The sequence below is a fragment of the Macaca nemestrina genome, chromosome 6 (assembly GCF_043159975.1).
Source record: "Macaca nemestrina isolate mMacNem1 chromosome 6, mMacNem.hap1, whole genome shotgun sequence".
Taxonomy (NCBI): Eukaryota; Metazoa; Chordata; class Mammalia; order Primates; family Cercopithecidae; genus Macaca; species Macaca nemestrina.
This window is the reverse complement of record NC_092130.1, coordinates 99520108-99534940: the sequence shown is the minus strand read 5'-3', so window position 1 is coordinate 99534940 and position 14833 is coordinate 99520108. Positions and strand designations below refer to the sequence as shown.

At 35.6% G+C, this 14833-nt stretch overlaps 1 protein-coding gene across 2 annotated transcripts in view; it reads right to left on the bottom strand.

Moving 5' to 3' along the window:
- Positions 1-14833, bottom strand: part of LOC105475111 (WD repeat domain 41) — a 182657-nt gene that overhangs the window by 16567 nt on the left and 151257 nt on the right. For both annotated transcript variants that reach the window (XM_071098802.1, XM_011730118.2), the window contains 4 exons: positions 13483-13614; positions 9455-9517; positions 3500-3611; positions 867-929 (listed from right to left, as the gene is read on the bottom strand). In XM_071098802.1, coding sequence (XP_070954903.1) covers positions 867-929; positions 3500-3611; positions 9455-9517; positions 13483-13614 — 370 coding nt within the window. The remainder of the gene's footprint in view (positions 1-866; positions 930-3499; positions 3612-9454; positions 9518-13482; positions 13615-14833) is intronic.

Sequence of the window (14833 nt, the reverse complement as noted above, 5' to 3'; positions counted from 1 at the left end):
CTTTTGACTAATGTTCAATGTGTTGCTTTTCTCATTATCGACTTTAACAAATACAGTTTTATTTAAACTAGTATAAATCCTAACTTTAATCAATGCACAAAACCCATAATAAAATCTACTGACGTGATTCTATCAACAGCATTTACTAAACATTTATGTTCCGGGAACTCTAGGTACCAAATGTGAATGAGGGCCAGTCACAAATGCTCAGTCCAGAGTGGGAGAGAGACTTGTTTATAAACAGGCTTACCGTCAATATACTGAGTGTTTAATACGCCACTGGACCAAGTGCTGTGGAAGCTCAAAGACTAGGATGACTACCACCTGAGAAGTGACAAATCTCAGAGATCATGTCCTTTTCAAATTACGAAAAGTATCTTTTCTTTCTCACATTTCTCTCTGGAAGACAGGTCATGCCATGCTTCTTTCTGTGTCTCCGACAGTATTTTACCAAACTACAAATCTCTAGCAAGGTTATTTAATCCTGACAGCCACTGTGGTTGTCAAAAGAAGATTTCAGTCAACAGAAAAGAGAACTCTTTCTGATACACATCAAACTTATGGGAAATTCTACTTTAGTTGGAATATTATGAAGTCATCTTGAGACTGGAGTTTTGGAATAAGAAGCAATATACTGTTTAACCAAGCTAACATACTGATTAAAAGACTAATAAGAAAAAGAAACCTGGCCTAACATCCTGAAAATGTCTCAGTCTCTGTATCACTTCAACGATCCCAAGAAGCCAAGACTGGGGCACAGGGAGATGTCCCTTAAATAAAAAACAAATTAGTCTTTCAGCATGTGTATACAATTCTCATTGAAAATATACAAGAAGAAAAAGAGGAAGAAAAAAATTCATACTCACTCAGTTCTTTGCCAACTGCTGCCACAACACAGTTCTTAGGTATTTCAACCAAAGCACTAATACCTCCAAAAACATATAAAACAAAGGTCAAATTATTTTTCTCACAGATTAGATCAAAAACAAAAACATTCTCAGTTTTATGTCAGTCGTTTTCCATAAAGAAGATAAAGCACACAGAACTAGCTCCACACACACTTCCTCGCTTGCTTACTCATGGAAAATGATTTTGTTAAATGTAGGTTTCTGAGACTTTTGGAAGACATTATTGATTTATTAAAAGCAGAATATGGAGTTGTTATTTTTTGTACTTTTTTTTTTTTTTTTTTTTTTTTTTTTTTACTGTGGTGATAAAAGTGGTAGATTCAGCCATTCAAACTTATTTACAAGGGATCCCTTAAGATAATCACCATTACCCATTTACAAGATGGCTAGCTCAAAAGTGATGTAAAATTGGGGTTTTCCTTCCTGTAAACTTAAGAAGATTGAGCAGGCTCCCTGGCGCTGAACGAACTAGCCAACAGTCAGCAGCTAAGAAAGCGGCCTTCAAATAGCATGTCTGTGGATCCATTAATACACGTACAAATTTTCTTCTATTATTGAAAGAATCAGATTCAACATTCTAACACACTTCACTTATTTAAGTAAAGAGGTCTGAGTATCTTTTCATAGCCAAATCATGATTTTAGGGTAACTATAACTTCTACAAGGCATGTTACAATTTTACTTCTGTGGGCATGAATAAAAAAGTTGATATATTAGAACCACTACATGTTGGCAAAAGAAAAAAAAAAACCTGTTTAATTTTTCCATTATGATATATATGTAATTTACGATATATATATGCAAGTGTGGAAAATGGTCTACTCATTTGCTTATCCTTCCATCCATCAAAGGACTAATTGTTGTGATTTGGACAGTATTTCTGGCCAAGATTTTTCTCCACATAGGCGTGTTTTAACAGTAGGATTTGTATTTTCCCATGTACAAGGAGGAGGAAATGGTGCTGCAAGGAAGGCAAAGGAGTGGTACAGAGAAGGCAGAGGACATGGGAGAGCAGCAGGGTGAGTAGCAAGAGAAGAATACTAAATGCAGAAAACAGCTTGTTTAAAAATATTTCACTAACTTGTATGTGAAAATTCTAGAAGCCCAACAATCCAGAAGTAGCAACCTAATACTCAGAATCACAGAACATATTGCTGGAAAGGACACGGATGCCCTGTGTTTTAGTCCAGGGCTCCTTCCATTGTATCACATTGACTAAGATTATCTTTGCTTATTTCCAAACACAGAATAACTGCTTGTAAAAGCTCCATCACCAGTCCATAAATCAAGCAGGGCTTATGAAAGGACATCATGGCATAAGGGTCTAATAACACTGTTAACAATCTGGCCTCCGGTAATGCGGAAAACCCAAATGACGAACAGCTCACCAGTGGTAACCCACGGCCTTCTCAAGGCTTTCCCACAGATACCTTCAAAGCCTCTGTTAACTCTTGAGACACTGATGAACGGCAGTATTGTGATGACTTAATATATAGTACTTAAAGATAACTTGCAAAACAAAGGGAGACTGCAATAAGAGGTGGCTATTTCCAGGAACACACAGAAGATTCTTTTCAGCCCCAATTTCAACATTTTACAATATAACTTTACCAAAATAAAATTCATGAAAACCACAGGCTAGTGAAAGAGAGAGGAAAATGAACATAAAGATGTATAATTCATGGTAATAGTACACTGGGAAATATATTCTAGATTTGAGCAAGATTATTAGTAATCAAATGTTAAACTGAGTGGTTAAATTGTAAACCCTAGCAATGTATGGATTTAGTTTTCCTAAGTCATTATTTTTCTGATACTTTAAAATATCTGTGTGGAGCTATGCTAGCTCCTATTAGTAACCAAATTCAATTCACAGGGCTCCTGCTACCATTGAAATGTCAACAACGTGCACGATAATGTTCCTTTTAGGATAACCAGGCTCATTTGATTATTTTTAGAAATAACGATAGTTAATACTGTGACTTCAAGGTTGTTATTAAAATCTACCCATTTATATTTAAATATTTTACTCTAAAAATAGATTTTATTTTTTAAGATCCTTGGTATCAAAAAGTCAAAACTGATTTGATTATTTTTTTTCTGTTGAAACCAAAAGCACATGCACACAGAATTCTGAGAAAATGAAACTTTATCAGTAAGATTGCACATGTATGAACTTTTTGGTAAGGACAATTGTAAAAAGAGGTCATCCTTAGGCATTTATTCAAAGTTAATGACCCCACAAATGCTACTATAAAGGTGTAAGGGTCTGCTTCTAGGTATCAGCGTGCTCATCAAACACAGTTCAAGAAAACAGCCTAAGAGCATTGGAAAAGGTTGTTCTTGAGAAATTCTGTTAGAAGGGAAGGGGAAGTCAAAAGGATTGGAGTCTTCTCCTTCTGATTCAGGATAAAAATGTATTTTACACAACCCCTGATCTGAATTGAATATGGCTACCTGTTATCTTCAGAACTGAAAAGAAAAATCCCCTATATTGACCTTTCTACTTATGGGAAGTCTCTCTGAAGATCTGCTGTGTCTTCTAGAGTCTGTCAATCACAGTTCAAAATTACCTTGATTTGTTTTTTTACCTGTATCAGAGAGGTGGCTAGTCTTACACAGGAGATCTAATTTTCGGTTCCACACACACAGGTCATTCCCACCGGAAAGCCAAACATCTAGTCTCTGCAGAACAGTTAAACACTGCAAAATGTATTTGAAATGTATATCAGGTTAGAAACTCAAGCAGTCATTGTTCAGTGGTTTTAAAATATATCCCCAAGTTCTTTAACCCCTTCCTTCAATAGGTGGAGCTTATTTCTCCTTAGTAGAACATGTGGGCACTACTAAGTGACTAGCTTCTACCAAACAGAATCTGGCAAGAGGGATGATGTGTGACTTACAAGACTAAGTCATAAAATACACTGTGGCCTCCTCCTTGTTCTCTCTTGGATCACATGCTCTAAGGTGAAGACACTAAAGCGGTCACATGGAGAAAGGTTCATGTAGCAAAGAGCTGAGGCCTCTGGGCAAAAACCAGCACTAACTTGCCAACCACACAGGTGAGCCTCCTGGGAGGTAGCTCCTCCACCACAGTCAGCCCTTCAGATAGCAGGAGCCTCAGGAGAGGCCCTGAGCCAGAACCACCCAGAGAAGATGCTCTCTAGTCCTAATCACAAACACTGTGAGATGACAAATGTTTATTGTTTTAAGACACTACGTTTTGAGGTAATTTGTTACTCAGTAATAAATTACTAATACACAACTGCCTCAACTCCTTTTTAAATCAAACTGAAACTATGACCTTAGTTTCTCTGTATCTTTAGAATAAATAACGCCTAAGTCTTCTCAATTCTATATATTTGGTAGACTCAGGAAAGTGAGTGTTTCAAGTACCATATAAGCCTTTAATAGTACTCTCCTTGTCCACTGACTCTGAGTCAGACAAGGCCAAGAGCAAGGGAGAAGAACAGAAAATAAAAGGCCTCAGAGGTTCTGGTAATCTTGCCTAGGCTGAGCAGGGCTGCTTTTAAAACTGTCAGGAGATCGAGACCAGCCTGGCTAACACAGTGAAACCCCGTCTCTACAAAAATACCAAAAAAAAACTAGCCGGGTGAGTTGGCGGGCGCCTGTAGTCCCAGCTACTCGGGAGGCTGAGGCAGGAGAATGGCGTAAACCCGGGAGGCGGAGCTTGTAGTGAGCCAAGATCGCGCCACTGCACTCCAGCCTGGGCGACAGAGCGAGACTCCATCTCAAAAAACAAACAAACAAACAAAAAACTGTTGGATTAAAAAGAATTGAAAATAACCAATGCAGTTTATATTTCTAGTGCTCCTACTCTGTCTAATCTCTGGATTTTTTTTTTTTTTTTTTTTTTTTTTTTGAGACGGAGTCTTGCTCTGTTGCCCGGGCTGGAGTGCAGTGGTGCGATCTCAGCTCACTGCAAGCTCCGCCTCCCAGGTTTATGCCATTCTCCTGCCTCAGCCTCCCAAGTAGCTGGGACTACAGGCACCCGCCACCTCGCCCGGCTAGTTTTTTTGTATTTTTTTAGTAGAGACGACGTTTCACCGTGTTAACCAGGATGGTCTCGATCTTCTGACCTCGTGATCCGCCCGTCTCGGCCTACCTAAGTGCTGGGATTACAGGCTTGAGCCACCGCGCCCGGCCTAATCTCTGGATTTTTAATGCTAGTGTTTCATTTCTTTTTACTGCCAAATAGTATTCCACTGTGTGGACATACATTGTGTTTATTCATCAGTTGATGGACATATAGGTTGTTTCCATTTTGACAATTATAATATTGCTATGAACAATTATGTATACATTTTTATATGAACTTACATTTTCATATCTCTTGGGGATAATAGCAAGGAGTGAGACTGCTGGGTCAAATGATAATTCTGTTTAACTGTTTTCCAAGGTGGCTGTATTATATCATTCTAGATCCCACCAGAAATGTATGAAGGTTATAATTGCTCCACATTCTTACCAACACTTGTCTTTTACATATTAGCCACTTTAGTATATAGGAAATAGTATTTCACTGTGGTTTTGACTTGCATTTCTCTAGTGACTAATGATGTTGAACCCTCTTTTTCATGTGCTTATTTGACATTTGTTTATCTTCTTTGGAGAAATTTCTTTCTTTCAAATCTTGTCTATTTTTAATTGGAGTATTTGCTTTTTTACTAAATTCTTCATAGATTGTATACACAAGTCCCTTATCAGATATACGATTTGAAAATATTTTCTCCAATTCTGTGTGTTGTCTTTCCACTTTGAAGCACAAAAACTCTTCATTTTGATGAGGTCCAATTTATTTTTTTTGGTTGTTGTTATTGATATGCTTTTGATGTCATATTTAAGATATGCCCATATTTAAGATGTGCCCAAGGTCACAAAGACGTACTCCTTTATTTCTTCCAAGATTTTTGTAGTTTTAACTCTTACATTTGGGTCTTTGACCCATTTGAGTTAACTTTTGGATATGACATGCAGTAGGGATTAAAATTTCATTATTTTGTATGTGGATGTCCAATTGACACAGCATCATTTTTTGAAGAGACTATTCTTTCTTCCATTAAAGGTTCTTGGCACTCTTGTCAAAAAATCAATTGGCTATGTGAGGCTTTACTTCTGGGCCTTTAATTCTATTCCATTGATCTACATGTCTATCACTATGCCAAAACCACACTGTCTTGACTACTGTAGCTTCATATTAAATTTTGAAATTGGGAAGTGTGTCTTGGAACTTTGTTTTTCCATTTTAAGACTGTTTTGGCTATTCTAGGTCCCTTGCACTCCCATATGAATTTTAGGATCAGCTTGTAAATTTCTCAAAAAAAAAAAAAAGCCAGCTACAATTCTGATAAAGATTGGGTTCAATCTGTAGATCAATGTGGGTGGTGGTGTAATCATAACAGTAGTAAAATTTGACCCATGCACTCAGGATGTCTTTCCATTTATTTAGATCTTTAATATCTTTCAACAATGTTTTATAGTTTTTGATATGTAAGTCTCCTACTTCTTCAAATTTCTTTTAATAGTGATGGGGTATTGCTATGTTGGCAGGTTAGTCTTTAACTCCTGGTCTCAAGCAATCCTCCCACCTCAGCCTCCCAAAGTGCTAGGATTATAGGCATATGCCACCCCGCCCAGCCTACATCCATTTCTGAGTATTTTATTCTTTTGGATGCTACTGTAAATGGAATTGTTTCTTAATTTTTGGAATGTTCATTGATAATGAACAGAAATACAATTGACTTCTGTGTGTTGATATTATATCCTGAAACCTTGCTAAATCCATTTACTAGCCTCAATAGTTTGGTTGTGGACTTAGGATTTTCTATATACACAAGATCATGTCATTTGGGAATAGAGATAGTTTTAGCTCTTCCTTTCCAATATGGATGTCATTTATTTCTTTTTTTAATTGCCCAACTGCCCTGGCTAAAACCTCCAGTACAATGTTAAACAGATGTGCTGAGAGCAGACATCCTTATCTTGTGCCTGATCTTTGGGGAAATTATTTGTCTTTCACCATTTTTTTAATTTTTTTTTTTTTTTTTTTTTTGGAGACAGGGTCTTGCTCTATCGTCCAGGCTACAGTGCAGTGGCACAATTACAACTCGCTGCAGCCTCAAACTCCTGGACTCAAGCGATCCTTCCACCTTAGCCTCCAGTAATAACTTCCTCCTGTAATAACTGGGATTACAGACATGTGCCACCAGGCTGGCTAATTTTTCTTTTTTTTTTTTTTTTTTTTTGGTAGAGAAGTTTCACCATGTTGCTCAGGCTGGTCTCGAACTCCTGAGCTCAAGTAATCCACCCACTTTGGTCTCCCAAAGTGCTAGGATTGCAGGCATGAGCCACCACACCAGCCTAGCCTTTCACCATTAATACAAAATTAGCCTTGAGATTTTCACAGAAGCCCTTTATTAGGTTAAAGAAATTCTCATCTATTCCTAGTCTGTGGGGTATTTTTATCATGAAAGGTGTTGGAGTTTGTCAAATGTCTTCTCTGTTTTCTGTTGAGATGATCCTGTGGTTTTGGTCCTTTATTCTTACTAGGGTGTATTTCATTGATTAATTTTCAGATGTTAAACTAAGCTCATATTCCAGGGATAAATCTCACTTGGTCATGGTGTATAATCCTTTTTAGATGTTGCTGAATTTGGTTTGATAATATTTTATTGAGGATAATACACGCTTTTGTTACTTAACATTTTACCACTAGCATTTTCCTCTTTTAATATTCTTCTGAAATACAAATTTTAGTATATATATCTACCATAATTTATTTTCTTATAAGACATTTAGGGCACTTCCAAACATCCATTTATAAAAATGTATTTGTAGTACACATTTCTGTTCATAAATCTCTGCCCTATTTTCTGATTATTTCCTTTAAAGAGTTTTCTAGAATGATCACTGGATTAATACCTACAATAATTTATTTAGATTCATTCATAATGCCAAACTACCTTCCAGGAAGACATCAATTTATAGTCTCAATATGTAATAAAATGCCAATTTCACTATCTCCTTGCTAACATCAACCCTTATAAAAAACGTTGCTAGTTCAAAAAATAAATGATAGTATTTCTCATATTGGGGATATAAATTTCTTAGATAAGCTATCTATTCAAGAACAACTGGACCACTGAATTAAATGAGTGCAATGCTATTTTTTAACAATTTTTATGTGAAACAGTATCACAGCAGGAGAAAACAAACACAAATATCTAGCTGATTCACATCACGGTAAAACCCCTTTTAAAACTACTTTCACTTTATTGGAATAAGATACTTTTTTAGTGACCAGTTCCTATAACCAGTTCATAACACAGTTTACCAAAGGAATTTCCCCCAAATACATTAAATTTTTTTTTCTTTGTTCCTTCAAGCCATGTATTTTCATTGGAAACTTAACGACCTTAGTTTTTCAGATAGCAAGAATATTTTTAAAGGAATGTAAATGGCGCATCATTTCAGGCCACATAGAGATTTTAATCAAATCAATACTTTAACGACTTCTTTAAAAATCCACTGTTAAGTTAGATAAAAGCATATATAGTACATGGCACTTTCTTCCCCTGAAACTTGACTAAGTTGATATTTTGAACAGCACAGTGCCATGAGATGGCTACCAGAGATCCTGCCTTTTTGGGAAAAAATGAACTATCCTAACTAGTGGCACACAGCAATTCTTTTTACATTAAGAAAAAAAAGAAACAAAAGAGCTCCAATATGGAGATCAGTTATCCTTAAAGTAAATGAGAGAACATCTAATACTACTACTATCTTTTACCAAAACTTGCTTACGTTACTAAAAAACAGTGGCACTTTCTCTGAACACTTAATTTCTGTAGGTATTACAAGCAACCTAGTCTTATCTGTTTGTTTCTCTAAAATGTAGCAGAGCTTCTGTCATATAATCAGCCCCAATCAATCACTGTTTGTAAAATGAATAAAACTAACAGTAGCAGCAAATTAGCCATGTCAGTTTTTAGTTTTGAAACTAAGTAACTGACATGTCTTGCCTTTGTGACCTTAGTGAAGGCAGGGTCACGGGACAAATAATTCTATATTTTAAATTCAAAGTATAAAGAAAACAGACCAGCTACTATTATGGTCATTCTGCAAGTAATATCTCCTCCTAGAACTACCTACAAAAAAACATACTGGGTACTACCTTTTTCCTTATCTTGCTATTGGGATTATCCCTTGCTCTAATTTCAACTATTACGGTCATTCTGCAAGTAATATCTCTTCCTAGAACTACCTACAAAAAAACATACTGGGTACTACCTTTTTCCTTATCTTGCTATTGGGATTATCCCTTGCTCTAATTTCAAATGGAAACATTCTAACACTTAATACATATGCTCTCAAAAATCTGGTGTCACACGAATGAAATGACTACAAGTGTGTGGAAAGAAATAATTCATAAGACCCACTAAAGTAATTTCGTCTAACTTTTTAAACCATGTCTTCTCAGACAAAAATAGATTGCCATAAAAACTCATATTTACTTAAGATTTTACCTTTACAGTAGACTGGAAGCATGATATTCTCTGAACTTGTCTGCCAGTATCACTATCCCACACCTAAATTTATGTTAAGAAATAATTTCTAGACAGAATTTTAAAATCTCAATTATAACTTTTCTAATTAACAATTAAACCACAAATGTTAAGCAGTTAGAAATTCTTTAAATAAAACATAAAATACTTAGTGTTTATACCACCACAAAAATGAATTCATATAGTGAGTCATCAACTTAGCAAAGCAGGCTTATGATCTAAAATAAGTTTGAGGTAAATTTTACTATCAAATTATTTGAAAATGCCAACATAATGAATGGTCTGCAGTACTGAATCTTTACAAGCACTAAATATTGCAACTGTTTAAAGTTTATTCTCCAGAATAGTCTACCATAATCTAATAAGCATAAAGTACTTATACCAAAACTATCATGTCCATTAGTATTTACTGAAAGCTCCCTATAATGTGGATAGCATGATTTACTACTGTTATCTTGATTCGAGAAGACACTAACAGTGTATTACCATTACCTGTATATGCATTTAACATAATCAGAGGGCCTCTCACAAAACATCTGAGTTTAGTTTGACTTAAGCAGCACGGTGATTTTCAAACTTTTATACCATTTCCTATAGTAAGAAATACATTTCACACCATGTCTGGAAACACATTTACATACATGTATGTACTATGGATACAAATGTATATGCACATATTAAAAATTGAAACTAATTTCACAACTAGTTAACCTTATCATGGCCAATGCCTTTTGTTATATTTTTATTATACAGATGTGCCTTGACTTAAAGTACAGTTTTCTCCCACAATAAACCCATTCTAAGTGGAAAATATCCCAAGTCGAAATGCATTTAACACACCTATCAAACATCATAGCTTAGCCTGTCCTAACTTATATGTGCTTAGAACACATACATAAACTTATAGTTGGGCAAAAAAAAAAAGGCATCTGGCAACACAGTACACTGTAGAGTAAGGCTGTTTACCCTTGTGATCTCACAGCTGACCAGGAGCTGCAGCTCCAGGCAGCTGCTGCCCAGCACTGGTAAAGACTATCGTCCAATGTATCACTAGTGTGAGAAAATATCAAACTTCAAAATTCAAAGTACAGCTTCTACTTAATGCACCTCCCTTTCACACCATCATAAAGTTGAAAAACTCTAAGTCAGACCACCCTAGGTCGGGGACCATCTACATTCTGTGTCATGTTTTAGATGGAGCTGGATTATCATGAGAATTACGTTTTATGTATATAACACATGAAACAAACTGCTAGCATACAAAAAGTGCTCCCAGTAATTAGGAAATGTTTTCTGGCCTTGTATTTACCACAATTCTAGTAGTGTCTCACAGCCTTTTCACTTATTTCACTTTTTGCAAGCAAAACGTTTAATATTCAGTAACTTGAGCTCTTAAGGCTATTGCTTTAAAAAATTATCTACCTTCAGTATTTAATTAAGGAAGTTAGTTTTTACAGGTTGAGTATCCCTTATCCAAAATGCTGAAGACCAGAAGTGTTTCTGATTTTTTTTGGATTTTGGAATATGTGCATATATCTAATGAGCTATCTTGGGGATGGCACCCAGGTCTAAACACAAAATTCATTTATTTTTCATATACACCTTATACATATAGCCTAAGGTAGTTTTATACAATATTTTTGGCAATTTTGTGCATTAAATAAAATTTTGACTGCAACCTGTCACATGATGTCAGGTATAAAATTTTCCACTTGTGGCATCACGTCAGTGCTTAAAAAGTTTTGGATTTTGGAGCATTTCAGATTTTGGATTTTCAGATTAGGGATGCTCAACCTGTAGTAAAAACGCAAGCAGAGTAAATTTAGAATTCATCTGGGTAAGAGAGATTGCCAAATAAGTGGCCTAGAATTTTTTTCTAACAACAAAAATCATTCAGCAAAGGAAATGAGTTCATACTATCATTTACAGGTAAAATTCATAGTGACACTGTCCCAGCTACTAACTTCCATACGTAATTTTAATCACTGCCTTAAAATATTGTTATAGTGTCTTAGGAGTGGTCTAACAAAGTATTTTAAATTCTATTTCTACAAAGATTACACTGATATCAAAAAAAGAGAGCTTTATTTCATAATATTTGCCTCTACAGAGTAGCAATAAAGCAACTCTGACCTAACCATCTGAGTGAATTTTATGCCCTTGTTTATGTTGTATCGTAATCACAAACATACGTGTGTGTATATATGTATGTATGTAGAGAGTTTATCCCCCATTTAAACCTTTTCTTGACATTTTTTCAGCTATAAACAATCTGTCTAGAAAGCACTTCAGCTGATGAATTCATTTAAAGCACGTTAAAGTCTGTATCTTGGTTCTATAAGAGCCTAAGAAATACCTATACCTTTGGGCTTACTCCAAAACTTCAGCAATGCTTGAAACTGTTTAAACAGAACTTTCAGATAAGCATATACTTTTAAAAATTAATCTGACCAGGTACAGTGGCTCATGCCTGTAATCCCAGCACTTTGGGATGCCAAGGTGGGCAGATCACAAAGTCAGGAGTTTGAGGCCAGCCTTGCCAATATGGTGAAACCCCATCTCTACTACTAAAAATAGAAAAAAATTTGCCAAGTGCGGTGGCACACGCCTGTAGTCCCAGCTACTTGGGAGGCTGAGGCAGAAGAATCACTTGAACCCAGGAAGTAGAGGCTGCAGTGAGCTGAGACTGTGCCACTCCACTCCAGCCTGGGCAACAGAGAGAGATTCCATCTCAAAAAAAAAAAAAAAAAAAAAAAAATCTGACACCTTTTTTTTTAAAAATAAAAGTAATGAGAGACAACAGTAATCCATAAGCACTTGACTCTGGACTTCACAAAGCCAGTTCCACATACAGATATTAAAGGGCTGAGTTTGTTTACAGAAAACATTTTATGAAGTACAGTGGTTTGGGGCTCTGACTCTGCAGTCAGACTTGCCAGTTCTGCCCTACACTGGCTGTGTGCTATGGGGAAGTTACTTAGCCTCTATGTGACTCTATTTTTTCATCTGTAAATAAGGATAATTAAAAATAAGGCCAGGCGTGGTGGCTCACGCCTATAATCCCAGCATTTTGGGAGGCCAAGGTGAGTGGATCACCAGAGGTCAGGAGTTTGAGACCAGCCTGACCAACATAGTGAAACCCCATCTCTACTAAAAATACAAAATTAGCTGGGCATGGTGGCACAGGCCTGTAATCCCAGCTACTCGGTAGGCTGAAGCAGGAGAATCACTTGAACCCGGGAGGCACAGGCTGCTGTGAGTGAAGATCGCGCCATTGCACTCCAGCCTGGGCAATAACAGCAAAACTCTGTCTCAAAAAAAAAAAGGAATAATTAAAAATACCTATATCAAAGGGCTAATTTTAAAGATTAAATGAGTTCACATATGTAAAACAATTAGAACAATGCCTGTTACACATAAGCACTTTACTACTGCTATTCCATCTTAACTTTTTACCTAAAAGTGTGGGTAAAGAAAAAGTAATTTTCCTTTTATAAAATTGTTAATTATTAAATATTAAACACTCAACAAATGGTAATTCACTTTTCTGTCAGACTCAAGATGCTCAAAAGATTTTTATGGGTTGGGACTATTTGGTTTCTTCTGCTCTGTAGTGAGGAAAAAAAAGTAAATTATTCTCCAGTCCAACTCATCGTTGTTTCCCTAAATTGAAAAGTAAATTGAGATAATAAAATGAATTATTTTTAAGTCCACATTCTTCCATTTTATCAATTTTATACAATGTGAGAGAGTAACTCTGGAAAGAACAGCAAGAGTCGTGGAGTTTCCATCAATAACAAGCCTTAACCTCCTATTTCCAGTCTAATACTTATCAGATACCTAATAAATGGTATCTCATAATAGAACAAAAATCATTTTTGCTGTAACAAGAATATACAGACAAGACCCTATCAGCTAAAGACTAATAATGTATGTAGTGGCTCGTTGGGCCACTATAGCTTGTTCATTTCTTCCAGATTAAAGGATACAATAACTGTTCTATCAGCAGAGGCTGTCAAGATGAGTTGATTTTTTTCTTCACAAGATTCCAAGGAAGGAAATGTAATAATAGCTGTTATCTTTTGAGTGTGTCCATTCAGTTCTAAAAGTTTTTCCCCTGTCTGAAATACCAATAAAAATGTTAATAGGCCTAGCTTTCACAATTTAGATAATCACAAATGTCAACATTAAGTAGAACTGCCATATAGAATATACATATACATTCCATTTAAAATTACTTAGAATTTAACTTAAGCAATCACACAGAATCTAAACAACTGCTGAAAGTATAGCCATAAATAATTTTGATGATTTTCTAATACAAAATGCTAATTTTTAGTATATTTTTGTAGAAAATTTTAAGGAGTATTCTTTTCTATAAATTTAAAAATGTAATTGTGTAAATTAAGCATAAAAACATCAGTAACTTAGTTTGCAGAAAAAAAATATGGAGTCCCCATTGTCCAAGTATTTGTTATTGAAGTCTCCACAGTTATAAGGTCATAGAACAAGATAAAAGTCAGCATAACAACTGTATATGTATCTACATACACGTAAGTATATATATCCACTCATTTATTAACCACTTAGAAAGTTAGTCTCCACTCCATCGCTATTTAACACTGACATCTATTCCTATCCATCCAATGTCTTCATCTATCAGTCTCTCACTAATTTACCAAGTAGTATACATGCAAAAATACAATGTAAATGGCAAATCTTTCCAAGATTGCAGGACTTCATGAATGTGGTGAAAATAATGTTAAAGAACTGCTTTTATCACAGGCAAAGCCATTGAAAAATAAAGATCTAACACAGTCAGACTAGGTAACAATCCAAAATAAAGGTGAGAGGAAGATAAACACTTCAAAAAAGAACAATTTGAGTAACAAATGATCAGGAAGGGAGGCTCTGAAGAAACTGATGAAGCCTTAAGTATTTATTTTTTAAAAAGTCTTTTTTAACATTAAGTCAAACATGAGAAAAATGTCACATTATGCTATTAAGCAATCTTGAAAGAAAACTTGTGTGTCTCACAAAAATCAACACAATTCATTTATTCATTTTGGAAGTCTGGGCATAGCTACTGATAACCTAAATTTTGTTAAATAAGATTAAAATTTTGTATTTTTTGAATTTTCATACTTTGGCATTTCTTAGGAAAAAACTTTTTTTTTTTTCCCCCAAGATGGTCTTGCTGTGTCACCCAGGCTGGAATGCAGTGGCATGATCTCCTCTCACTGCAACCTCAGTCGCCTGAGTAACTGGGATTACAGGTGTGTGCCACTATGCCCAGCTGATTTCTAGTATTTTTGGTAGAGACAGGGTCTTGCTATGTTG